We start from the raw sequence: 27,608 nt of genomic DNA, 5'->3' as shown, positions 1-27,608 counted from the left end.
TCACAGATGTATTGCTTTAGTCCAGTAAAAAGCTCTTACCCTCCCACCTAGACACCTGCCTAGGAGTAAGACATTTGAAACCGACCGACGATTGTAAGAGCAATATGTACTAATGTGTACAATTCTGGTCACCGCATCTCAAAAAAGATAGAGTTGCAATGGAGAAGGTACAGAGAAGAGCAACCAAAATGATAAAGGGGATGGAACAGCTCCCCTATGAGGAAAGGCTGAAGAGGTTAGGGCTGTTCAGCTTGGAGAAGAGACGGCTGAGAGGGGATATGATAGAAGTCTTTAAGATCATGAGAGGTCTTGAACAAGTAGATGTGAATCGGTTATTTACACTTTCGAATAACAGAAGGACTAGGGGGCATTCCATGAAGTTAGCATGTGGCACATTTAAGACTAATCGGAGAAAATTCTTTTTCACTCAACGCACAATTAAACTCTGGAATTTGTTGCCAGAGGATGTGGTTAGTGAAGTTGGTGTAGCTGGGTTCAAAAAAGGTTTGGATAAGTTCTTGGAGGAGAAGTCCATTAACTGCTATTAATTAAGTTGACTTACAAAATAGCCACTGCTATTACTAGCAACAGTAACATGGAATAGATTTAGTTTTTGGGTACTTGCCAGGTTCTTATGGCCTGGATTGGCCACTGTTGGAAACAGGATGCTGGGCTTGATGGACCCTTGGTCTGACCCAGCATGGCAATTTCTTATGTTCTTATGTTCTTAAGCATTTTCCCCATGGTCATATCATGGGAGAAAATATTTTGTATACTGGACCCGATGCTAAGTGCTGGAACACTAATGTAAGTGAATCATTGTCATAATCTTCATCAGATTGCATTCATTCATTTATTTATTTATTTATTTATTAACTTTTATTTACCGACATTCGTGAAGCACATCATGCCGGTTTACAAAGAACTCAGGCGGGAAATACAATGAAACAATATAACAATATAACAATATAACAATAACACATTAATAACAGAACCAAAAATCTGAATACAACGAGAACCAAAGGATCAATGATAACGGGGGGGAGGAAGGGGGAGGGAGCAATGGAGGAGGATAGGCAGGGGGCAGGTTATGGGGAGGGAGGGAGGGTATTCACTAGGATATAGTTTATTTAAAGGGAAACTGGAGGAGCAAAAGAGAGAGAGGTGTACTCGGGGAGATGATAATGGCCAGGAGGCCCAAGGATCTAGGGATGGCTAGGGGGGGGGGGAGAGGGGGTGGGGATGGGTCGGGCGAAGGGGGGGTAGGGGTAAGTGAGCCTGGGACTGCAAGCCTGGGACTGCAAGTAGTTTTGAGTCGATATCTTGTTTCCTTTTGGATTTGTGCAGTTTATATAATTTCATTTTCCTGGGTCTGTCATTTCTTATCTTTTAGCACATGGTATATTTTTACCATGGCCATACTTTCAGCCTCCCCATTTCCAGTGTGCTAAGTTTTGCCAGTAGCTGAAATGCTTTAGCGCACATGAAAACGATATGATTTCGTTAGTTTTCATGCGTTGTTTCAGATTTGGAAATGAGAGAAAATGATATAACTGTTGCGCTGGGAGGTGGACCCTTGGTCTAGTGCAGGATTGGGAGGCTCCCTGGTCGGACCCAGAGAGCGCCTGCCACCAGGAGGCGGAGCACAAGAGGAGACAGAGGCTCGCTGGAGCTTCACCACTAGCAACCAGGGGTTCCCTCAGGTTGAGCCCTTGGTTACCCGGGTCGCCTGGTCTTAGGTGGGCCTCGCAGGATCTCCTAGAGAGGAAGCGCAGGAGAGTGCCCAGCACAATCAAGGGTGCGTGGTCGATGTTCAGGCTAGATGTCCGGGGTGCCAGAGAGGGCCAGAAGAGAGTCTCTGAATGTATGGCAAGGATCAAGGCCAGAGTCAAGGTAACGTGGTCAGCCAATGCAGGGGTCAAATACCAGTAGTCAGTCCATGGATAGCCAAAGCAGGGGGTCAATACTAGTAGTCAGTCCATGGATAGTCAGCCAAAGCAGGGGTCAAATACCAGTAGTCAGTCCATGGATAGCCAAAGCAGGGGTCAAATACCAGTAGTCAGTCCATAGATAGTCAGCCAAAGCAGGGGTCAAATACCAGTAGTCAGTCCATGGATAGCCAAAGCAGGGGTCAAATACCAGTAGTAAATCCATGGATAGTCAGCCAAAGCAGGGGTCAGGTTCCAGGCAGCAGTCAGATGTGGTCAGGGGTCAGGCAGAGGTCGGTTCCAGGCAGCACATAGACATGGTCAGTAATCAGGCAGAGGTCAAATCCAGGTGGCGATCAATGTAGTCAGGAACAGGCAAAGGTCAGTACCGAGAAGACAGTCCGAAAGGTACTACCTGGGGAGACGAAGGAACAGGAGGGCGCTGGAACAGAAAGACGCTGGAACAGGACTGGAACGGAACTGGAACAAGGTTGGAACGAGACTGGAACAAAGACTGGAAACGCAGAGGCAAACTAGAAATCACAGATTGATCGACCCGATTGCCAAGGCAAGGAAGTGAAGGCAGAGACTTCCTCTTATACAGCGTTCAATCAGGGCGCGCCGCGGAGCTGGGACCTGCCCCTGGCACTTTAAGGGACTGGGCAGTCCGCATGCGCGCGCCTAGGGATGGAGCCGACGCCACAGAAGACGCCGAGCCCCGCCGAGAGGCCTAGCTGGAGGTGGAAGGCCCGGTGACCACCGCCGCGTGACGCCGAGACCTGGCTGCACTCGCTGCTGCAGCTGGGGAGGACGACCCGTGGAGGAGTTGGTAAGGTGAGCAGGCCCGGGCTCGGGCCGAGCGCGGACGGGACGAGCAACAATAACAAATCTTGTTTATGTCGTCAATGTTGTTTCGAAACCACAGCATCTCCCTAGTCTCCATTTTGCAAGATGCATGAGCTGCAAATCTGGACGAATTTATGGGGACACGTGGCATACAACATTGCTTTCTTATTTTGGGGGAAAAAAAACCTGTTGGGCAAGTTTAAACTCAGGAGGCATATTTAACTCTGTTCTGTAGAGATTTTGCTCTCTGCATAATTTTTTCATGCCCCTATATTTATGGAATGATGAATTATATAATATTGCAATAGTTTATGTACCAGCATACTTGCTTATCACTGGCAGTGGTTCTTTTTTTAAGCAGTAAATAAGAGAACTGTAGCCTCGCTGGAAAATAATAACAGAGAAAATACAAAGAGCATTGCTCGTTGTCTTGCAGCAGAGCTTCAGTCTCCTGCCTGACAATTATAATACAGCCTGTAGTATACAGCAGTACAGTGGTGAAAAAAATAGTAAGTTTCTCTCTTGGGAATCCCATACTCTTTCATAGGCTAACAGCTACTAGGAAATATCTGACAGCCTCATAAAAGCTTTGATATTATTTGCATTCATCATTTTATTGAAGTGCGTCCTATCAAAATGGTCAACATGAGATGGTTCCTGCTTATCGGACTACTTGTGTTTGTACAACATGAGCTGCCTGTCCAAGCGGAAGAGCCAACGTGCAGACTAATAGGAAAATTTGAACTACACGGGTTTCTCGAAGCAAAGGGCCATCAGCTGATCATAGGAGGAATGTTCCCCATTCATTCCAGGATTATTCTTGTGAACGAATCAACCACAGAAGAGCCCAAATCACCAAAATGTGAAGAGTAAGGCAGAATCCTTTCTTTTCTATGCTGGTTTTTTTTTGGGAGGGTGGGGGGGATGATGAGTTCAGAAAGTAAACAACTGCTAAAGGAGTTACATTATGGGCCGTGATTTGCTTAAGCCCTCTCTCCCATTCTGTGCAATGGGGCAAGAGGCGCATCAGGCCCTCGGCACTGGAAAGTGATAGAACACAAAACAGTGGGCTGTGTTCACTTCCATATCTCACTAACAAATCAGGAATAAGAAAAGAAACCAAAATACAGCTTTCTTTGATTCAGTATTTACGCTTTAAGTCAGATAAAATTAAGTTGATTTCAATAGATTTCAGCTACAGAGCCTGGAAATAAGAGTAACTGGTTTTTTACCTGTTTAACGAATATATTTTTCTAGACCTGGGACACTCTCTTTAAATATTTATAATGATTAAATGATATTTTCTAGTATAAAATGGACTTGGGTACTCTGCAAATAATCAGTAAATTAATTGTATAAAAATTAATAGGTTGTTATTCAAAATGTCTAGCAATATTTTAATATGTCCTTTGAAATGAAAATTCCGTAAATATTAAGTATTAAAAAAATGTCAATATCTGAAAGCAAGAAGAAGCAAAACATTAATGCCATGATAATATTTTATTCTGTGCTAATAGCATTAGTGCAATTTGGTTCAATTACTGTCAAATATCTGGCGTTACTAATCTAGGTTTTCTTGGTTTTTTAAATGCTATTCTAGTAGCCTCAAAAAATCATATTCTTCTGTTAAAAAGTATTTAGTGTTAATATTTATATGTTGAGCTGCTTAGGTATTTGTAACTGACTGCAGAATTTAATGAAATAGGCTTCTGGACACTAAATTTAGATTTGCTGCTCTGTTATTATTCAATTGCCTGGGTTTTCAAGGCTTCTGGCATAGTACTGAGGAAACGGATCAGATTTACAATGTGTTTAGTTAAAGCTAACGTAAGGAGCATGGCAAGCACTCCATACATTTTAGAAGCAGAAAGTGGTTTTTCTACTGTTTGGTAATAGCTACAAAATGAACAGGGATAGGTTCAACACTTAAAAAAAATCTAGCTTGCAGAATAATATGAATTACATCACATGCTTCAAATCATCTGAAAATATTTTAAGAAAGAAATACAACTGGTGAGAAATTGAACTACCTTAATATTTATGAAAAAGGATTAATTTATCAGTCAGTATATACAATTTAAAAACTACTGATGTTGACCATGAATGCTTTAGATAAAATATCCTAGTGTACAAAATTTGATTTAACTATAGTAGGTGCCATGATAGTGATAAAGACTTGAATTACCTTTTCAAACATTTTTCAAAATGTGAATTTTAGCAGTGTCGTCTGAGGAAGCTTCATAAATTTAGCCTCAGTTTGTGGAGAAAATTTGCCAGTTTCAGTATTGCATAGGAAAATCTCTTTGCCATTTCTTCTAATACCTATGTGGCAATAATCCCTGGAATACTGCAAAACACTAGCACATACCATAGACAGGCATAGCTTGGATGGTCTCTGGATCATAGGCTCTCTGGCCCAATAGTCTTGGACCTTAGATTCTCTGTCTTAGGGGACCTGGGTCAGTGGTTCATGGTTCAGAGGGTCTTTGGCCTACAACTCCAGGGTCTCTGGTCCAGGTTCCCAGATCAAAGATTCTTTGGTCCAGGCATCCTAGGTCAGAGGCTCCTGGCTTGGGGATCCTGGGTCTTGGGGGGTTCATGGTTCAGACTTTTTCTGTCCCAGCGGTCCTAGGTCTTGGTTCAAAGGGTTTCTGGCCTGGGGCTGCCAGGTCTGGGGGGTCCAAAGTTAGGGAGCCTCTGGCCTAGGGCTCCTGAGGCGAGAGGGCCTTACATCCAGACTCTCAGGCCTGAAACCCTCTGATTTTTCACACTGAATTATTGATTTCAGTGGCTGGAGACGTCGGTTAAACTCAACTTCACCTGAAGATAAACATGTAGTATTGAAAGTAGAATTATTTCAAGCTGAACCTTTAGCACACTTTTCAAAATACTGAGATAGTACTAGGTTATGTGTGCAGTAAAAATGATTAATGTTAACCGATGTGGTGTTTTTAACGAATGTCGGTATATAAAAATGTTAAATAAATAAATTAGCAAAAATATAGTAATAAAAGATGAGGCGGAGTTTCACTTATGTTTAATATGATGCATGGGCTGGCCTGTTCATAATCTCCTTCCAATGTAGATCAAAAATATGAAATGCCGCCCACCCGCATACCAGGTCTGCTGCTCCTTCTCGCTTTCTTTCCTGTTCACAGTTCTCATGTTCTCTTTCTTCATTACCCCACTCTCTCTCTCTTCTTGTCCCCCTCGCTGACCCTTGCTCACTCTCAAACTTCCTCTTGTTCACTCTCTCATCTCACGTTCCTTCTTCCCCTCCCCCTTGCTCACGCTGCCTCTCTCTTTCTCCCCTCCACCTCTTCCCCTCCTTCTTTCTCTTTCTCTCTTTTCCCCTTTCCCCTTGCTCGCTCTCCCCCCCCCCCCCCCCAGTGCTGTAGCTGAGCCAATACCAATATGGCCGATAGGCACCGCATGCTGGAGATGGGCACCGGCTGCAGGGCTGCCACCGAGGATGAGAAAGAAAGGGCCCCCCTAGCTGCCGTCGCTGATGATAAAGGGGCCCTGCCCGCTGGCAGGAAAGAATGGGCCTGTGCGGCTGAAAGAGGAGGGAAGCCCCCGTGTCGGGCTGCCCAGGTGCAAAAAAGAAAGAGGAAGGACTGCATAGGGGGGAAGGCCTACGAGGCTGAAGTGGAAGGAGAAAATGGCATTAGAGAGGCTGCACAGGCACAAAAGGAGGGAGGTAGTGGCTGGGACCACTCGCAGCCAGAAAAAGAAGGCGGCAGCAGGGTCCAGCCTCACAAGCCCATGGGGAGGTAGGCAGTGGGGTTGGGGAGGGGGGTGTGTGTCAATGAGTCCGGATGTGGAGGGAGCCAACAGCATCCAGCTCAGCGGGTACAAGGGGAGGGTGGTAGTGGCGTTGGGCCAATGAGGCTTGACTCGGGGGGGGGGGGGGGGGGGAGCACTGGTCCGAAGGTGGGCTGCGGATCTATTGTACCATGGGTGAGGTGGAGGTCTTGAATGGATGAGGAAGAGATGGGATTGGGGGAGTGGGGGGTGTGAGTCTGAGACAGAGTTGGGAGGGGAGAGGGAGCGGGGGGGGGGGGGGGGTGTTACCCTTTTCCCTTTCCCTCTTCCTGTACTGATTCCCTTGGTAGCTGGTGCAAAGGAAAGAAGCAGGGTTGCTGCAGTCCTGGAGAGAGCAGAGGGGCTCGCAGGCCCAGGCCTACTTCCTGTTTTGTTCTTGCTGGTGCTGCTCTAGACCCAAAGTCATGGATGGAGAGGACCCAGGCCAGGAAGAGATGCTGGGCAGGGGGAGCGGGTGGAGGTGGAAGGAAATGCAGGGAAGGGAGAGAAGGGGGGAGGGAATTGCAGGGAAGGGGGGAGAAGGTGGAGGGAAATACAAGAGAGAGGGTGGAGGAGAAACATGGAGGGAAATACTGGGAAGAAGGGTGGAAATAATGGGGCGAGTGAGGGGGAGAGATGCGGGGAGGAAAAGAAGAGGGAGGGAGATGCAGGGAGGAGGAGAAAGAGGAGAGAGATGCTAAGAAGGGAAGATGCAGGAGGAGAAAGAGAGGGGAATGCTTGGTAGGGATTGCTGGTGTGGAGAAAGAGAGGGGAGATTGGTGAAGGGGAGGTGAGATACAGGGATGAGATGGACCAATGGAGAGGAGAACTGGAGGGTGAAAGGGAGAGGAGGGGTAAAATCTGATTGGATATAGAGGCAGAAAGGAGAGAAATGGAGCAAAATGAAATGAAAACTGAAAAAGCAATGTCAGATACAGATGTAGGGGAGGACGTGATTCAGATGGAGACTGAGAGAAGAAACAGAAAATGGATTGGAGACCCTGGAAGGAGTTACAGGAATATCAACAAGAGGAAAGCAGAAAAAGAGAATGGGATCAACACGATTAGAAAAATAAAAAGACCAGGAAACAAAAGTAGGAAAAAATGTTATTTCTACTTTTGTGTTAGGAATAAGTCAGTTTTAGAAATGTGCACCTATTAATCTTTGTACTTTGCTCAGTACAGGAGAAAATGCATCTCTGCTTGTATTTCTCCAGCACTGTACTGCATGCAAAGTCTGCTTCTTGTGGGGGGATGATGATGGCAGTAGTGGCTGTGAGTGGAAAGGGGGGGACACAGAGAAAGGATGCTGGCGGGCGGTGCTGATGGTGGTGGGGGTGGAGTGGGGGGCAGAGGGGGTGCACTTTTTCACTTGGTCATAGGTGCCAAATTGCTTGGCTCTCCTCTGCTCTCCCCCTCCCCTGCCACTTGTTTACTCTCTCTCTCCCCCTCCCTCTTTGATCAGTCTCTCTCACCTCCCCCATCAATCATCTCTCTTCATGATGCTGCTCTTAGTCTTGCTGCAGGCTCGTACGCCTCCTCTCGGCTCTCAGTCATTTCGAGATGTTCGATGCCTGTTTTCCCCCACTTTTTGGGCATGGGCATGGGAACAGTGCAAGGGTAGTGGTATTGCATGGCTCAGACTTACTAAGAGTTGTGTGGACTGTGAGTCGGTAACTCAGTGATGAGCCAACGCTTCCTCCCACCCCCACTCCTCCCCCTCCCCCACCCCCTCTGAAGAGCTTTGCAGAGGGAAGAGGTGAGGGGGGCCCGAGATATGACCCATGATGTGGTACTGGATAGCGGCCCTGAGTTTGAAAAGCACTGATGTAAAGAAAGAACATGTAAGTTATCATCCTCTATGGAATGTTTTAGTGCTACCCTGTGTCTGTCTCTCTCACACACAGACACACACACATACACACAGACACACACTGCCTCCATAATACGCTTAAAAGTCAGGTGCAGCCTGGGGTGAATTCTGGGGCTGCTCACCCAACCCATTTTCTACTGTTCTCATATTGATTGTTCATGGGGCAGAGGTCTATTTTCTAGTAGCTCTACTCAGTTTGAGAAAGCGGTCTCCCCCTGCCTCAATTAAACACCACCTATTAACCCACCCTTGAGATTTTAAATCTTAAACCCTGGTTTGCCTCAAACACTTTCATCTGTCTTGCCTGCCTGTTCTGATTAGATTGTAAGCCGGGACCCATGGAGCAGGGTGTCTGTATAGAGCTGTGTATGTCTTCTACTGCAATAGAAATGAGTTTTAGTAGTAGCAGTTCTAACAATGGGAGGGGAAGAGGTGAATTTGTTGGATTTTCACTGTTCACACAAGAGTTTTTGGCGAAAGATGTTTCATGAATGTGACATTTATTCCTGCATTCACGAAGCAGAATATCGACATCTCATGTTTTCGGGGAGGGGGGGGGGGGTTGCATAACTTTTTGGTCAAATTAGAATTGGAACTGGCCTTTGCTGCATCTGCAGTTGTATACATCTTCATTTTTAGCCACCTGGCATCCCCTTCTCCCCAATTTTTACTTCTCTTCTCCCTCCCATTTTTCTCAACCCTCACAACAAATTTGGGAGAATTTATGCATCTACAGTATAAGGCTTACGAGCAACATTGCCACTCTACTGCTTAGATCTGTTGCGCAGAGGTGGATCCCATGCCTGGTGCAGGATTGGTACGGCCCTCTGGTCGGACCCGGGGAGCACCTGCCACCTGGAGGCGGAGCACATAAGGAGACAGAGGCTAGCTGGAGCTTCACCAATAACAGTCCAGGGTTTCCGCAGGTTGAGCCCTTGGGTAACCGGACCGCCTGGACTTAGGTGGGCCTTCGGTGGTCTCCCGGAGAGGTATCGGAGAGGTGTGCCCACCACGAGCAAGGGTGCGTGGCTGATGTGGAGCAAGTGGACTAGACCAGAACCGGAAGCTCCGGAGACCTCGGGAAGGCAACAGTTCAGAGAGGTCCTCCGGATAAGTCAGGCAGCACCTGCAGGTCCAGCCACGTGGAAGCCGCGGTTGTATCGGAGTGCGTAGGCCCAAATGTCACCGGGAGCTGGAAGAGAGTGTCCAAGTGAAGCGCAAGGGTCAATGCCAGAATATCAGTCCAAGACAGGTCAGCCAAAGCGGGGGTCAATACCAGAGTCAGTCCGTACGTAGTCGTGGCAAGCAAGGGTCGGTTCCAGGAGACAGACAGAAGAATGGTCAGGCAGGCAGTGGTCATTTCCAGGCGGCAGGCAGAAGAATGATCAGGCAGGCAGAGGTCAGTTCCAGGCAGCAGGCAGAAGAATGGTCAGGCAGGCAGTGGTCAGTTCCAGACGGCAGGCAGAAGAATTGTCAGGCAAGCAAAGGTCAGTACCAAGAAGTCAGTCTGGATAGGTACTATCTGAGAAGGACACGAAAGCAGGAGACACTGGAACATGAGACGCTGGAACAGGAGAAGCTGGAACGGGAGCACTTGGAACACGAAGGCAAACTCACTACACAAGGCTGTGTTGACCCGATTGCCAAGGCAGAGATCATGGGTTTGAGCCATGCCTTATATATGGAAGGCTGATGACATCATCGGGGCGCACCTCCCGGAGGTTTCCCGCACTGGGCCCTTTAAGAATGGTGAGGTCGGCCGTGCACGCACCTGGGTGGGGCCGAGCCGGCAGAGGACGCGGAGCCCTGACAGGAGCTCCGCTGTGAGGCCTGTAGCGATGGGGATGTAGAGGGAGGCCGCAGTGAGCGACAGGGATGCCAGGGATTAGCGGCAGCAGGTAAGCCTGCACTAGTTGAAGATAATGCCAGGTGAGGAGGCCCAGTCGCGGCGCCCACGCGGCCAGGATGCACAACAGTACCCCCCCTTCTAGGCCTCCCCATTACCGGCTTAGGATTCTTCTGTGGAAGTTCTGGAACAAGGTCTTGTCATAGATATGATGAGAGGGTTCCCAGGAGTTCTCCTCCAGGCCGAAACCCTCCCATGACAGGAGGTACTCCCAATGGCCTCTATGGCGCCAGACATCTAACACTTCTTTTACCTGTAGGGAGTCTTCAGGCTCAGCAGCGAGTTGTGAAGGTGAAGGAGGTTTTCGAGAAGGCCAGGACAAGACCAATAGTTTCAAAAGCGACACGTGGTACATGTTGTGGATTCCTAGAGAGGCAGGGAGTTGTAACTAATAGCTGAGTGTACCAAACCATCGAAGTATTGGAAAAGGCCCTATAAATCTGGGGGCTAGTTGTTGAGATGGTAGACACAAGCGAATATGCTTTGTACTAAACCAGACTTTCTGACCTGGTCTGAAGAGTGGTGCGGCTCTGCGGTGGACGTCAGTAAAACACTTGGCTCTTTCGACTGCTTGGTTGATTTCTCTTTTACTTGGATCCAAAGTCTACGTATTGTCTGTGCTGTAGACTGAGCTGCCGGTGAAGGTACAGTGAGTGGAACTGGTAGGGGTGGGCATGGTTGGCGGCCAAAGACTACCGTAAATGGTGTTGTGGGATAATTCTGCCCAAGGCAGGAAGTCAGACCAGTTATCTTGTTGGTCACTCGTGTATGAGCGTAGGAACGATTTTAAGGAGCGATTCATCCTCTCGACGTGGCCATTACCTTGCGGATGGTAGGCTGAGATTAAGTTTAGTGTAATGTTAAACTTCTTACAAAGGGATCTCCAATATTTGGCAGTAAATTGAGGACCTTGGTCAGAGACGATTTCCTTTCGGAGTCCATGCAGGTGAAAGATATGGGTCAAGATATGGGTCAAGAAGAGTTTAGCTAGTTCTGGAGCTGAAGGAAGGCCAGGCAGAGGGACAAAGTGGGCCATCTTTTGGAAACAATCAATGATCACCCAGATGACAGTATTACCCTTGGAAGGTGGTAGATCGACGATGAAGTCGGTAGCGAGACTTGACCAGGGTTCGGTGGGCACAGGCAGAGGTTGGAGGAGGCCCCATGGGCGACCAGTCGGAGGTTTCTGTTGGGCACACACTGGACAGGAGTCCACATAGTCATGGGAGTCCTTTAACATGGTAGGCCACCAATAATGCCTTTGAAGCATCTCGAGAGGCCAGGCTCGTCTGGGGTGACCCGCTAGCTTAGAGTCATGTGTCCAATGGAGCATGCACTCACAGAGATGACGGGGTACCGTGGTGGTCACGGTAATGGATATGCAGGTGGGGTCTATGATGTGCCAAAGGGTCTCAGGTGTATCATCTGGCGCGACGGAGCGAGAAAATGTGTCTGCTCGAAGGTTTTTAGTTGCTGGGCGATAGTGGAGTTCAAAGTTGAAGCGTTCGAAAAACAAAGCTTGTCTGGGATTAAGTGCTCCAGGTTCTTGTGGTCAGTAAATATGGTGAACTTGTGTTGTGCCCCTTCCAACCATGGACGCCACTCCTGGAGGGCAAGTTTCACTGTTAGGAGTTCCCGATCCCCTATAGTGTAATTTTGTTCAGTGGGGGAGAATTTGTGTGAGTAGCAGGAACATGATACTATAGTTCCTTTAGTGGAGTATTGACTTAGAACCGCTCTGGCTCCGATGGCAGAAGCGTCCACTTCCACAATGAATGGCCGATTAGGATCTGGATGGCGTAGACATGGGCCAGAACAGAAGGCTTCTTTCAAGGCATGGAATGTTGACTGGGCTTTGGGGCTCCACATTCGGAGGTCGCATCCCTTCCTAGTCATGGCGGTGATTGAGCGGCTAGAGAGGAGTAGTTAGTGATAAAATTTAGATACTAGTTTGTAAACCCAAGGAATCTTTGCAGGGCACGGAGACCCCCTGGAGTTTATCAGGGTCCAGGGTGAAGACACGGTTGGAAATGATGTATCCTAAAAATGGGAGGCTGGGTTGTTCGAATATACATTTTTCCAATTTTGCATAGAGGTGAAGTTCTCTGAGGTTTTGGAGGACTGTTTGGACATGTGCACGATGGGACTTTAGGTCTTTGGAGAATATTAGTATATCATCTAGATATACTTACAACAAAAGAGTACAAAAGGTCCCGAAAGATCTCATTCATTAAGCATTGGAACACTGCTGGGGAGTTGCAGAGCCCAAAGGGCATTACTATGTACTCGTAGTGGCCATCCCTCGTATTGAAGGCGGTCTTCCATATGTCTTCTGGTTGGATTCGTACAAGGTAGTATGTCCCTCGGAGGTCCAATTTCATAAAGATTTGTGCACCCTGCAGACGATCAAATAATCAGCTGATAAGCCGTAGTGGGTAGCAATCCTTACAAGTCACGGCATTCAAGCCTCTGTAGTCTATTTATTTATTTATTTATTTATTTAGCACTTTTATATACCGATTTTCCAGTAACAGAATTACTAATCAAGTCGGTTTACATTCAAAACAATAACCATGACAATAAGTTGTCTTACAAAAAACAGGATGATTCGAACTTGGATACAAATAACTGGGAATAACAACATAAAATAAAATAGTTAAGGAGCCTAATGTAGGCTGGAGTTAAGACCAGATGTTAAGAGTAGGACAAGGTTTTTAAGTTTTGACTGCATAGAGTTAAATAGATAGAACGTCTATGCAGGATCTTAATAGATAGAAGTCTATGCAGGATAGAAGTCTATGCAGGATAAAATAGATAGAAGTCTATGCAGGATCTTAAGCTACCATCCTTCTTCTTTACAAAGAAGAACCCGGCTCCTGCTGAGGAATTAGAGGGTCTGATGAACCCTTTATCTAAGATCTCCTTGATATATTCAGACCTGGCTTGTGTCTTAGGAAGTGATAGAGGGTAAGTTATGCCCTTCGGAGGCATGGTTCCAGGTAGTAAGTCTATGGGACAGTTAAATTCTGGAAGTGTTGGCAAGATGTCAGCGTTAGTCTTGGAGAAGACATCCTTGAAGTCTGAGTAGGGGACAGGTAATCCTGGAAGAGTTGTGGTGTTGAGCACGGTCACAGAGGGTGAAACTTGGCGTAAGCAGCGATTCCGACATTGAGGGTCCCACTGGGTTAGTTGTAAGGACTGCCAGTCAAAGTGGGGTGCGTGTAACTGGAGCCTGTTATTGTTTGTAAAGTTTTGGGTGGACCCTTGGACACTGTGGCAGCTGACCACGCCCACGGGGGGAAGTCCCATGAGGGGCCACAGGTCAGGCTCAGCTTTGGGACACACAACACAGAGTTATATCTTTTATTAGACAGAGTTGATAAGCCACCAGAGGTGGCAGTAGTGAGTAGAGATGAAGCCCGGCTGGGCTAGGGTTCCTCAGGATACTGGAACAGCGATTCCCTCTATGGCTGTGCTGTAGTGGAGAAAACTGAAATAGTGAGTACAGTGGAGCACACACAGAGTTCTGGTATAGAGCCTCTTTGGTAAAGTTACTCATACAGCGGTTTCTCCCGGAAGGTAACACAGAAGCTGGAATAGAGGCAGGCCCTCGAGGAGCGAGTACCTAGTTCCAGAGAACAGCTCTGAGGAAACAGAGTTGGTAACTCACTGATGATGTAGGCAGCGATTTCTTCCAAGCAAAAGCGATAAGTTCAGGCAGTGAGTCAGGGAACATGGGCCCTCGAGGAGCGAGTACCGGTTCCTGATAGCGACCTGAAAGAAATGAGAGAGGCCCCCGAGGAGTGGGTACCCCATTAGGATAAAGTCAAAAAATTGGAGAGGCAGAATAGCTAGGTACGGAGAGCGAATCCCATCCATAAGGAGATCCCTTGCTAACTTGTTTAGCTAGCAAAATGTGTAGGCTTTTGTATCTGAGATGTGTGACATCATCACAGGGGGATGCCCCTGAGGTTCGCGCCAAAGAGAGAATAAGAAGCAGGGCCACACGGCACACATGCCCTATGGTATCTGGACAACATGGCTGGATGCAGCGCCCAAGCCGGACCGAGGACGCCGGAGAGGACGGCAGCCAGACGCCACGGCAGCCAGACGTCCATCAATTGTGGGAGGAGTCGCAAAAAAGGTAAGGTGGGCGGAGTGGAGAAGTCGGGCAGCGACAGTCGTAACAGAGCCACGGGAGTTCAAGGACTACTGGGTGCGTGGACTGTCTCAGGACCAGAAGCGAGATCTCTTTGTCATGAAGAGTTCCAACGGTGAGGCGAATGGTCGTGGTACAATGGGTAATACATCCAGGGAGGTGTTCCCCCTGGATCGAGGCAATACGAAGAGGTATGCCAAGTGGTTCGGTCTGTATCTGAAGGATCTTTACGATATCTTCCATGATGAAGTTGCCACTTGCCCCTGTGTCTATAAGGGCGGTGGTAGCAAAGGATCGTGTCTCCCCTAGGAGGGAGATAGGGAGACGTAGTTGAGGGCCAGAAACAGTAGCACCCAAGCTCGGGACCCCCGCCGGGCTCAGGCTTTGGAGTTTCCCGGATGCACGGGGCAGGTTTGAAGAAGGTGTCCGGAACCACCACAATATAAACAGAGACCTGTTTATATTGTGGTGGACCTGTTTATAAAAAAAGACCATAATTGATTTGAATGGGCTCCTCAGGCAGCTGAGGAGCAGGCAAGGCTTTCAATGGGCTCGCTGTACTAGGTCGTGGAGCAGGAGCTCAGAGAGCCCTAACTTCTTTTGCCGGAGGTGGTAGTCAATTCTACCGACCAGGGAGATCAATTCCTCCAGAGAGAGATGAATTTCATGAGCAGCCAGTTCATCCTTAAGGGCTGGAGATAGTCCTTCGAGGTAGAGTGCCCTTAAGCAGTCTTCCTCCCAACCTAGTTTAGTAGTAGGGATGTGAATCGGGTTTCTGACGATTGAAAATATCGTCGATATTTTCAAAATCGTCAGAAATCGGGGGCTCCCCGAAATGATAGGAAAACCCCACGATATTGTTCGTGGGAGTTCTCTTATCGTTTTGGGGGAGGGCGGGAAAAACGGCACACAAAAATAACCCCTAAACCCACCCCGACCCTTTAAAACTAATCCCTTTGCTTCCCCCACCCTCCCGACCCCCTAAAAAACATTTTACAGGTACCCAGTGGTCCAGTGGGGGTCCCGGGAGCCATCTCCCGCTCCCGGGCCGTCGGCTGCCACTAATCAAAATGGCGCAGATGGCCCTTTGCCCTTACCATGTGACAGGGTATCCGTGCCATTGGCTGGCCCCTGTCACATGGTAGGAGCACTGGATGGCCCGCGCCATTTTTAAAGTTTTAGAGGGTCGGGGTGGGTTTTTTGTTTATCGGCTCGGGCGCAGCTGATAAACAAAACCGCGATCGGGCCCGATGGAAAAAAAACCACATGTGAATTGGAACCGGAATCCGAACCGATTCCGGTTCTGATTCACATCTCTCTTCAGTAGCGAGTGTTCTGAATTCTACTGTGTACTCCAGCAAGGAGGTGTGAGCCTTGACGAAGGTGGAGTAGGTGGTGTCGGCCTGGGTCCTCGAAGGTCCTTCGGAAGGTGGAGATGAATTGGGGGAGTTGACGAAGGATGGCGTCAGAACGCTCCCATAGTGACGAGGCCCATGTCTTCCCTTCCAGGTGTGACAGAACAAAGGGGAAAGCCGACAGTCGCTCAGCAGCGCATGGTTCAGAGAGAGGAATCTTCAAAGGATACTAATGATGCATTAGAATTAGGGCATCCCGACAGTGAGGTTCCAATTATAAGAAAAGTAGTCCAAGTGCCTGTAACTAAAAACTCAGCTGAGCTAAAAAATTCTAACTTATCCCTATCTATTAAAAAGCAGAATGAAAATACAAACAAAAACCAAACTGAAATGTTTGTATGCTAATGCCAGAAGTGTAAGAAGTAAAATGGGAGAATTAGAATGTATAGCAGTGAATGATGACATAGACTTAATTGGCATCTCAGGGACATGGTGGAAGGAGGACAACCAATGGGACAGTGCTATACCAGGGTACAAATTATATCGCAATGACAGAGAGGAGCACCCCCGGGAGGCGGTTTGGCGCTTTATGTCCGGGATGGCATAGAGTCCAACAGGATAAACATCCTGCATGAGACTAAATGCACAATTGAATCTGTATGGGTAGAAATCCCTTGTGTGTCGGGGAAGACTATAGTGGTAGGAGTATCCTACCGTCCACCTGGTCAAGATGGTGAGCTGGACAGTGAAATGCTAAGAGAAATTAGGGAAGCAAACCAAATTGGTAGTGCGGTAATAATGGGAGACTTCAATTACCCGGGATCACTGGTGCAGGTAAATAAGTATATTTCCATTCAATGGTAAATAACTATTTTATTATTGAAAAGGTTCCAATATCCTTACTGTGGCAACTCCATACAAAGTAACAGTCAAGAGTTACAGGTCCCCCGACACGGTCCCGTGTTTTGCGGTGGCTGCATCGGGAGGGACCAGATGACATTCAAAATCTGAAATATAACATGAGTAATCAAACATGGAAAAAGGCAGGCTGCAGGAAAACAAGTTACAGTGAGTAATCACATACCTTATAAACAATCATCAGGAGCGCGAGCGTCCTCTGCATTTGACAAACATTTAAAGGGCAAAAAGGCGCGAAAAGCTAGCTCTCGCGAGATGCTGAGAGTGGCAGGGAGACACCTGTAATCAGATTAACAAGTTAACAAGGAACCTAGTGAACCAGTTACAGTGAATGTTAACATATCTTATGAACAGGCATCCGGAGAGCAAGCGCCCTCTGCATTAGACAAACATTTAAAAGGCAAAAGGGCGCGAAAGACACGTTCTCCCAAGATGCTGTAATTGACAGGCAGACACCTATAGGAAAATCAACAAAGATCCTAGTAAAACTGGTACCGTTCAATATCTTTGTTAAGACCATGAGGGGAGACTGAATTTAGGGTAAAAATCCAGCGCTGCTCTCTCCGACCAAGCATACCGGGAAAATCTCCACCTCGTAGGGGGGGCGAGACCACCTCTAATACAAGGAAGGAGAGATCAGCGATGGAGTGACCGGCATGGATCCAATGCATTACAAGGGGTTCGTCAGTTCTGGATGATCTGATGTTGGAGCAGTGCTCGATAATGCGTGTCTTAATCATCCGTGAGGTTTTCCCCACGTATATAAGCGAGCAGGGACAATAAATCACGTAGACAACACCTTTTGTACAACAGTTTGACTGAGAGTGTAATTTGAACTCACGTCCAGACCCAGGGTGTTTAAATACTGTCAATGACTCAGTATGGCTGCACATCGTGCAGCGGCCACAAGGGTTATGACCACCAATGGTGCGTGAGTGGTGTTGCGTAGGTGATGAAGATATATGAACAAGACGATCTCTCAGATTTGTAGCTCTTTTAAAAGTGAAGCAAGGGGGACCATGCATCAAATCAGTGAGGGACAGGGCCGACCAGTGACTTTGTATGGAGTTGCCACAGTAAGGATATTGGAACCTTTTCAATAATAAAATAGTTATTTACCATTGAATGGAAATATACTTATTTACCTGCACCAGTGATCCCGAGTACTTGCTTATGTGCAAGGTTTGCTTCAGCTTATGATTGGATAGACTTCAATTACCCCAATATTGACTGGGTAAATGTATCTTCGGTACATGCTAGAGATATAAAGTTCCTGGTTGGAATAAATGACATTTTTATGGAGCAATTGGTCCAGGAACCGACAAGAGAAGGAGCAATTTTAGATCTAATTCTCAGTGGAGGACAGGATTTGGTGAGAAAGATAACAGTGGTAGGGCCACTTGGCAATAGTGATCATAATATGATCAAATTTGAATTAATGACTGGAAGGGGTCAGAAAGCAAATCCACGGCTCTCATGCTAAATGTTCAAAAGGGAAACTTTGATAAAATGAGAAAAATTGTAAGAAAAAAATTGAAAGGAGTAGCTACAAAGGTAAAAAGTGTGCAAGAGGCCTGATCATTGTTAAAAAATACCATTCTAGAAGCACAGTCCAGATCTATTCCACACATTAAAAAAAGTGGAAAGAAGGCAAAACGATTACCAGCATGGTTAAAAGGGGAGGTGAAAGAAGCTATTTTAGCCAAAAGATCTTCATTCAAAAATTGGAAGAAGGATCCAACAGAAGAAAATAGGATAATGCATAAACGTTGGCAAGTTAAATGTAAGACATTGATAAGACAGGCTAAGAGAGAATTTGAGAATAAGTTGGCCTTAGAGGCAAAATCTCACAATAAAAACTTTTATAAATATATCCAAAGCAGAAAGCCTGAGAGGGAGTCAACTGGACCGTTAGATGATCGAGGAGTTAAAGGGGCACTTAGAGAAGATAAGGCCATCGCAGAAAGATTAAATTATTTCTTTGCTTCGGTGTTTATTAAAGAGTATGTTGGGGAGATACCCGTTCCGGAGAAGATTTTCATGGGTAATGATTCAGATGGACTGAACCAAATCATGGTGAACCTAGAAGATGTGGTAGGCCTGATTGATAAACTGAAAAGTAGTAAATCTCCTGGCCCGGATGCTATATACCCCAGGGTTCTAAAGGAACTAAAAAATGAAATTTCAGACCTATCAGTAAAAATTTGTAACCTATCATTAAAATCATCCATTGTACCTGAAGACTGGAGGATAGCTAATATAATCCCAATATTTAAAAAGGGCTCCAGGGGCAATCCGGGAAACTACAGACCCAGTTAGCCTGACTTCAGTGCCAGGAAAAATATTGGAAAGTGTTCTAAGCATCAAAATCACAGAACATATAGAAAGACATGGTTTAATGGAACAAAGTCAGCATGGCTTTACCCAAGGCAAGACTTGCCTCACAAATCTGCTTCACCTTTTTGAAGGAGTTAATAAACATGTGGATAAAGGTGAACCGGTAGATATAGTATACTTGGATTTTCAGAAGGCGCTTGATAAAGTTCCTCATGAGAGGCTTCTAGGAAAAGTAAAAAGTCATGGTATAGGTGGCGATGTCCTTTCGTGGATTACAAACTGGCTAAAAAACAGGAATCAGAGAGTAGGATTACCGGTAAATGGACAATTTTCTCAGTGGAAGGGAGTGGACAGTGGAGTGCCTCAGGGATCTGTATTGGGACCCTTACTTTTCAATATATTTATAAATGATCTGGAAAGAAATACGACGAGTGAGGTAATCAAATTAGCAGATGATACAAAATTGTTCAGAGTAATTAAATCACAAGCAGATTGTGATAAATTGCAGGAAGACCTTATGAGACTGGAAAATTGGGCATCAAAATGGCAGATGAAATTTAATGTGCATAAGTGCAAGGTGATGCATATAGGGAAAAATAACCTATGCTATAGTTACACAATTTTAGGTTCCATATTAGGTGCTACCATCCAAGAAAGAGATCTAGGTGTCATAGTGGATAACACATTGAAATCGTCAGTTCAGTGTGCTGCGGCATCAAAAAGGTAAACAGAATGTTGGGAATTATTAGGAAGGGAATGGTGAATAAAACGGAAAATGTCATAATGCCTCTGTATCATCAATGGTGAAACTGCACCTTGAATATTGTGTACAATTCTGGTCACCGCATAGCAAAAAAGATATAATAGCGATGGAGAAGGTACAGAGAAGGGCAACCAAAATGATAAGGGGAATGAAACAGCCCCCTTGTGAGGAAAGACTAAAGAGGTTAGGACTTTTCAGCTTGGAGAAGAGATGGCTGAGGGGGGATATGATAGAGGTGTTAAAAATCATGAGAGGTCTAGAACGGGTAGATGTGAATTGGTTATTTAGTCTTTCAGATAATAGAAAGACTAGGGGTCACTCCATGAAGTTAGCATGTGGCACATTTAAAACTAATCGGAGAAAGTTCCTCTTCACTCAATGCACAATTAAAGTCTGGAAATTGTTGGCAGAGGACGTGGTTAGTTCAGTATAGCGGTGTTTAAAAAAGGATTGGATAAGTTCTTGGAAGAGAAGTCCATTACCTGCTATTAATTAAGTTGACTTAGAAAATAGCCACTGCTATTACTAGCAACTGTAATATGAAATAGACTTAGTTTTTGGGTACTTGCCAGGTTCTTATGGCCTGGATTGGCCACTGTTGGAAACAGGATGCTGGGCTTGATGGACATTTGGTCTGACCCAATATGGCATGTTCTTATGTTCTTAATAAAGGTGATCTTTGTTGCTTCATCAGGAAACAGTGAGGGTTGCAATGAAAATTGCATATAGCATTGGTTTATGAAGCCTCGACAAAGGCGCGGATCCCCATTTAAACGGGGCGAAGCTGGGATGGCCAGTGGTGCCCGAGAGGGTATGTTTTGGGCAAAATCCCCTGAGCTGGCCATGACTGACTCTTCTAATTGAGAGCATAGTCTTTTCAAGGAGAATGCCAATGACTCCAGGACCTGTTGTAGTTCTTGGACACGATTAGCCAGGCCAGGAATGGCCTGCAAGGCATGGGGCTTCGCCAAGTCCATGGCCTTGGCAACCTGTTGCGCTGGAGGTGGACCCTTGGCCTGGTGCAGGATTGGTACTGCCCTCTGGTCGGACCCAGAGAGTGCCTGCCACCAGGAGGCGGAACACACAAGGCTAACTGGAACTTCACCAATAACAGTCTGGGGTTTCTGCAGGTTGAGCCCTTGAGTACCCAGACTGCCTGGATTTAGGTGGGCCTCTGATGGTCTCCCGGAGAGGTATCGGAGAGGTGTGCCCACCACGAAACAAGGAAGACCAGAACCGGAAGCTCCAGAGACCTCGGGAAGGCAACAGTTCAGAGAGGTTCTTCGGATAAGGCAGGCAGCGCCTGCAGGTCCAGCCACGTGGAAGCCGCGGTTGTTATCGGAGTGCGTAGGCCCGAATGTCACTGGGAGCTGGAAGAGAGTGTCCAAGTGAAGCGCAAGGGTCAATGCCAGAATATCAGTCCAAGACAGGTCAGCCAAAGCGGGGGTCAATACCAGAGTCAGTCCGTGAGTAGTCGTGGCAAGTGAGGGTCAGTTCCAGGTGGCAGACAGAAGAATGGTCAGGCAGGCAGTGGTCATTTCCAGGCGGCAGGCAGAAGAATGTTCAGGCAAGCAGAGGTCAGTACCAAGAAGTCAGTCTGGATAGGTACTACCTGAGAAGGACATGGAAGCAGGAGACACTGGAACAGGAGATTCTGGAACAGGAGATACTGGAACAGGAGACATTTGGAACACGAAGGCAAACTCACTACACAAGATTGTGTTGACCCATTTGCCAAGGCAGGGATCAGGGGTTTGAGCCCTGCCTTATATATGGAAGGCTGATGACATCATCGGGACGCGCCTCCCAGAGGTTTCCCACACTGGGCCCTTTAAGAATGGTGAGGTCGGCCGCGCATGCGCCTAGGGGCAGGGCAGAGCCGGCCAAGGACGTGGAGCCCCAACGGGAGCTCCACTGTGAGGCCTGTAGCGATGGGGGATGCCGAGGGAGGCTGCAGTGAGTGACAGGGATGCCAGGGGTTAGCGGCAGCGGGTAAGCCTGCGCTAGTCGAAGGTAATGCCAGGTGAGAAGGCCCAGTCGCGGTTCCCACGCGGCCGGGATGCACAACAAGATCTAGGATATAATGATGCGTTTGAAAGGTAGACCTCATCCCTTTACATCAATCATCAATCAAAATATCTCTCACTCAAGATCAATGTATTTAGCTACTATTGGGAAATCAAAGCAAATATCCAGTATTTTTTCGGCAAGAAAACAACTTACTAAAAGCACAGAATAAGATCAGCATTTGCCATCCTGTAATTTGCTCAAGCTTCCTGCCCCAGACTGCTCACTGGGTGGTTTTACATTCAGCAGGGGTGAGAAAGAATCTCTGATACTGCCAATGTTCATGAAACACTGGTTTCAAATTGTTATTGAACTGCAAATGAACTGTGTTCAGTCAGCAGGAAACTGACTTTGATTGTGTTGTGGGATAAGCAGGGTTTTATGGAGCAGGAGAAGTGGGGTTAAACGTGGAGCGTGGGAGAGGGAATGGGGTCAGGGTCAGGTGTGAATTCTCTTTCTCTCTCACACACACACAGGGCCCGTGCAAGGGATTTAGGAGCCCTAGATGATCCTTCTGCCTTTCACCCTCCCCCCTTGACCCCCCTCCCGCCGGTCCAGGCCCAGGCCCAGGCTCCAGCTCCAACCCCAACCTCATTCACTCAGACCGGCCCCCTCTCTTACACACACTTAGGTTCCTTGTCTCATTTACACACACGCACCCTTACACAGGCTCCCTCCCTCTCTCTCACTAACACCATTGCTCTCTACACACATAATCCCTCTCACACACACACACACGCCCTAGGTGACCGCCTAATTCGCCTATTGGGACGCGCCGGCCCTGCACACACACATGCAAACACACTCCTTACACTCTTCTTCCTCCTTGTCCCAGTGATCCTCCATCTCCACCCCCACCCCACCAGTGTTCAACCCCAGCCTTTCTTCACCCACCAGTGCTTGATGAAGCAAATTACAGCAGGGGGTTGAGCACTGGTTGAGGTGGGGGATGGAAGATCACTGGAGTAAGGAGGCAGTAGAGAAAATGGGGGCCCTTTCTTTCTTCCTTCCTCCTCCTCCTCTTCCTTCTCTCTGCCCTGGTGATCCTGGTCCTCCACTCCTCGCCCCCATCCCATAATCCCCCCCCCCCAGTGGCCCTTGTTCCCTCCCCCCCTCAAGTGGCCCTAAAACCCCCAAGTTCACAAGTCCCCATGGAAAATTACCCTATCCAGCAACTTTCCTCCTTGGCCAGTAAGACATCGGCCTCCTCTTCAAGCCAGAATCAGTTGGCTTTTTGTGCCTTGGGGGCTGGGAGTAGACGGGTGTGCACTGCCTGCTTTGCTCAGCCTCCTCAGACAGGGGACAGACTGGAGGGTAGTGGAACTGAAAAGCATGGCCTTGCGAAAGGAAGGAAAGGAACAGCTCCGTGTGATCCTGCGCACTCTTTCCTTTCTCCCTCCCCCCATCACACCCCCTCCTAGCCCCTCTCCTCCTCCTTCTCTGCCTTTCCGATCCCCTCCCTCACACCCCCACAGCACCTTTGTTCCCCTCTCTCTCCCCCATACAATCCACAGTACCTCCAATCCCCTCACTCACTTTTTTCCCCCCTCCCATTCCCCTCTCACTCTCACTCTCCTTCCCCCATCTCCTTACTCTCTTTTTTTACCATTCTCCTTCCCCTAATGTGGTCACCAGTGCAGAGGCAGCGGGCACCAGGAAGCCGATCCACCCAGTAGCAGTAGAAGCAGAGGGGCTGACAGGTATTCACCCCATGTCTCTTCAACCTCGTCTGCCGTCCCTCGTGACTTCCTGAATTGCACCGCTAAATCACACAAAAATCAGCTGATCTGCTTCCTTTGCAGGCTGGGAGGGGGCAGAAATGATCCGTCATTACTGGTTCTGCTCCATTTTTACAGGGGAGAGCTGAAATTGATTTACCCCTCTGGCTCTGCTTCATTTCCATAGGGGGAGCCAGAACTGATTTATACCCACTGGCTCTACTCCACCATCTCGAGCAGAATGCAGTTCTTCCACCAGAAAATTAAGCCTTGGATAAATGGACACAAAAAAATGGTTTGAACGAGCACAAATTTGAAAATTGTGAACAGTAATGCCAATCCCGAAGGCCAGGGTTGAAGCCTTTGTAATTGGCACCACTGCTGACAAATTTCAAACTTCTTCTAATTCAACCCTGTGAGGGAGTGCGCAGAAAACTGCCTCAGACAACCTTAAAGGCCCGGGCGCAGCTGTCTCGCCCGCTCCTCCTTAAGGCTGAGACCCGCCGGGAATCCTGGGTGAAGGGGAGGAGCCCCTCACCAGGGTATAAGACCTCAGGGCCGAGAAGGGTTAGAGGGGGCGACATAGGCCAGCCAGAACCTGTCATGTCCAAAGGTGGGCTGCGCGACATGGTTTTGACCTGAAGTCAAGGTGAACCTCACTGGGTGTTTTGAGACTTGAAGTTAACTTGTGCTGCCCTTTGTGTTTCTCCCTCCACTGAAAATCAAGTGCACTGAGGGAACAGTCAGAGTCTGTATCCTTTTTCCTCTGACTGTTCTCACCCACTACCCTCCAGTTGCCACAAACCCCCTTTTTTTTTAATGTTTGTTCGTTACCCTGCACCCCCTTCTCTTCCCTGCAGAACAAGAGGGCAGAGGGGCTGGATTAGGGAGCAGAGTGGCTGTCCCCTGCTCTGTCTGCTGCACGCTCACCCCCCCCCCCCCGCCCCCCCTCTTCTCTTCCCTGCAGGCGAAGTGGCAGAACTCAGGAGATGTCCGGGAGGGCCCTTTTCCCCAGAAATTAACCCCTTGACTAAATAAAAAAAAAAAGACCAGCGTGGATGACTTTAATTTCAGTTAATACTTTGGGAAAGTACAGTATGTCCAGATGTACCTATGACAATGTTACATTGCCATAGGTACAGCCCATTTCAAAATATGTAAATCGCTTAATGAAGTTACGTGTTGCAGAAGTACAGTACACGCTGCTGCGCTGTGAAACGCTTTTTTTTTTTTTCTTTGCAGGTTTAACTTCCGAAGTCTACGCTGGACCAGAGCCATGATACATGCAATTAACGAGATTAATAATAGATCGGATATTCTTCCAAACATAACGCTGGGATATCAAATTTACGACACCTGTTTCACCATCTCCAAATCGGTTGAAAACACCTTAGCTTACCTGACCGGGCAGAACGAAACGACGCCGAACTTCAGATGCAGCGCAGGCGCTCCCCTTGCCGCTGTCATTGGAGCTGGGGGCTCAGCGCTGTCCATTGCGACGGCTAGGATCTTCGGGCTCTACTATTTCCCACAGGTACAGTAATTACAAACGTTTTTTTGGTGTCTTCCAGGGTGAAAACCCCCCTGTGTCCGATCGAGTGGCTACGTGAAGCAAAGCAACTGGTAATCACTCTCTCGTTACGCAAAAAAAGGCAACAACCATATTGCTACTTTTAATGTGCAATAGTCTTGGTTAACAATTTATGGCACAGCTGTTTTTAAAAAGTCGCACGAATAGCCACAACATGAGACAGAGGAGTTAGGTGCTAGAATGAAAGAAGGATTTGGATCTGTTGCTCACCTTTCCAAGTTCAAGCTCAAGGCAAGTTATATTTCAGGTGCAGTTGGTAGGTCCCTTCCTCACAGGGCTTACAATCTGAGTTCATCCCTGAGCAATGAAAGGCCAACTTGCCAAAGGTCACCAGGAGAATCAGGGTCTGAGCCCTGGTTTCCCCGCCTGCTGCTGTAACCCCTAAGCTAGCCCACCCGTCATACAATATGGAGGATCAGGTTTAAGTGTCGGGAGAAAAAAAAATGCCCTGGTGCTTCATGTGCACATTTCCAGTTCTGCCGTATTTTTGTTCAAATATTCCCTTCTGTATCAAAAGTTAAGCCTCAGGCAAAACATGTTCTGTTTCAAAATTGCATGAGACCTTTTGCATAGATTCCTAAAGGATATTAATTTTAAGGAAACTTAAGCAGTTCAAAAAGGAATATTTCTGGTGTATATCTTTGGAGATGAAGTAGATAATTGAATGAGAAAAGGGTCAGTGAAGCTGGAGTTTGCTCATCTTTAGATACATCTGAACAGGTGGGGCAATTTGTCAGCTCCATTTACAAACCGAGGAATGTCTGGCACTCTGCAAATGCTTTTCCCATCAACACGTTTCAGAAGAGGAGAGAATGACTCTCACACATGCAATTTAACAATCTTGGAAAAGATTTTTTTCAGAACGTGCCCCCACCCCCCAGAGATGCTAAAACATCCTCATTGGTGGAATTGGCTAAGTAGAAGGAGCTCCTCAGTTATGCCAGTGCCGGTATTAATCTGTGATGACAGAAGATTCTGAAGTAAAAGGGGATCATTTACATTTTGGGTGGTATTCAATGAAAATGGAATTGTTTTTGTTTTTGTTTATTTCCTGACACGATTGGTATAACTTTCTCACAGATTCTACATTTACAAATAACATCTTCATCTCTAATAATAATCAATCACAATGAAACAGTGTATTTTATTTCTCGTACCTAAAGCAGCTAAAAATATTGGCAAAATCTTCCAAGACAAGGCATATCTCAGAAGTGTAACAACCTTTGTCACAAAGCCTAGTGTGGCTTCACTTTAATATTTACACCAAACATTTTGCAATTCTTTTTAAATCAAAGTTTAAAGTAAATGCTATGGAAAGGTTATTCTGCTCTTTGCCTGTTGTGTCTGTGGAAGCTTAGGCTGTGGGGAGGAGTCTGGCAGGTTCCCACCGCCAGCAGGTGGGAGAAGGCTTCACCTGTACCAGCCCTCGTCCCCCTTGGGTTGAGCCTTTGGGTATAGAGGGCAACAGGACTTGGGTTAGGGTCTCTGGGCGAAGATGAAATAGCAGAGTCCAGGGCCAGGCAAGGGTCGAAGGCAGGCCGCAGACAGGCAAATACGGAAGTCCAAGCAGGGGTCAAGAAAAGATATCAGTCCGAGGAGCAGGAAGGCAGGACAGGAAGAGGATCAGGCTGGACGGACGAGGCAGGAACACGCAAGCAGCAGGCACTACGGAGGTAGCTGGACCTGTTGCTGAATCGAGGGAAGACTGGGAGGCCCTTATATAGGGCCTGAGCCAGCTTTTTTGTGCCGTGAGCCCTTTCAATGTCGGGCCGTTGGGCGAGTGTGCACAAGGAAGAAGGCAGCTGTGGCGGTGTCCTGCCGCGTAATGAAGAGCCGCGAGGTCCAGCATCGAGGGTGAGTAGCACGGCTCCCGGGAGGAACCCGTGAGCCACGAGACACAACATTGTCTTTGTGCTTTTGGAGGTGGTGGTGTTGGGGGAGGGGGGTGTTTCACATTCATGTACTTCTCCAGTTGATTTCCAAACATGTGGCTTTCTGCCACATCACAGGCACCCCTAGGGCCCTCTAGGGCAGGGGTTTTCAGCCCAGTCCTTGGCACACATTTAGCCAGTCAGGTTTTCAAGATATCCACAATGAATACACATGAGAGATATTTGCATTCACTGCCTCCATTGTCTGGAAATCTGTCTAATGAATATTCGTAGAGGATATCCTGAGTCCAGCATCCTATCTCTAACAGTGGCCAATCAGTGCTTATCTGGATCACTTGGCAGTACCTGGCAGATCCATTCCCTCTTGCTCACTCTCAGTATAAGAGGCTGAGAGCCCTATGTCTAGTATCTCTCCCAACTTCCTTCCATTTACACACCCTCAAGGGAGCTC

General features: G+C 47.4%; 1 protein-coding gene across 1 annotated transcript in view; it reads left to right on the top strand.

Moving 5' to 3' along the window:
• Window positions 1–3,410: 3,410 nt before the first annotated feature.
• LOC115099592 (vomeronasal type-2 receptor 1-like) overlaps window positions 3,411–27,608 on the top strand; it is a 41,578-nt gene continuing 17,380 nt past the window's right edge. Inside the window, exons 1-2 of the mRNA XM_029617327.1 lie at window positions 3,411–3,643; window positions 24,917–25,208. Coding sequence (XP_029473187.1) covers window positions 3,411–3,643; window positions 24,917–25,208 — 525 coding nt within the window. The remainder of the gene's footprint in view (window positions 3,644–24,916; window positions 25,209–27,608) is intronic.

This window comes from Rhinatrema bivittatum, chromosome 9 (assembly GCF_901001135.1).
Source record: "Rhinatrema bivittatum chromosome 9, aRhiBiv1.1, whole genome shotgun sequence".
Lineage (NCBI taxonomy): Eukaryota > Metazoa > Chordata > Amphibia > Gymnophiona > Rhinatrematidae > Rhinatrema > Rhinatrema bivittatum.
The sequence above is the reverse complement of the archived record's forward strand: the minus strand, read 5'-3'. Positions and strand labels throughout refer to the sequence as shown.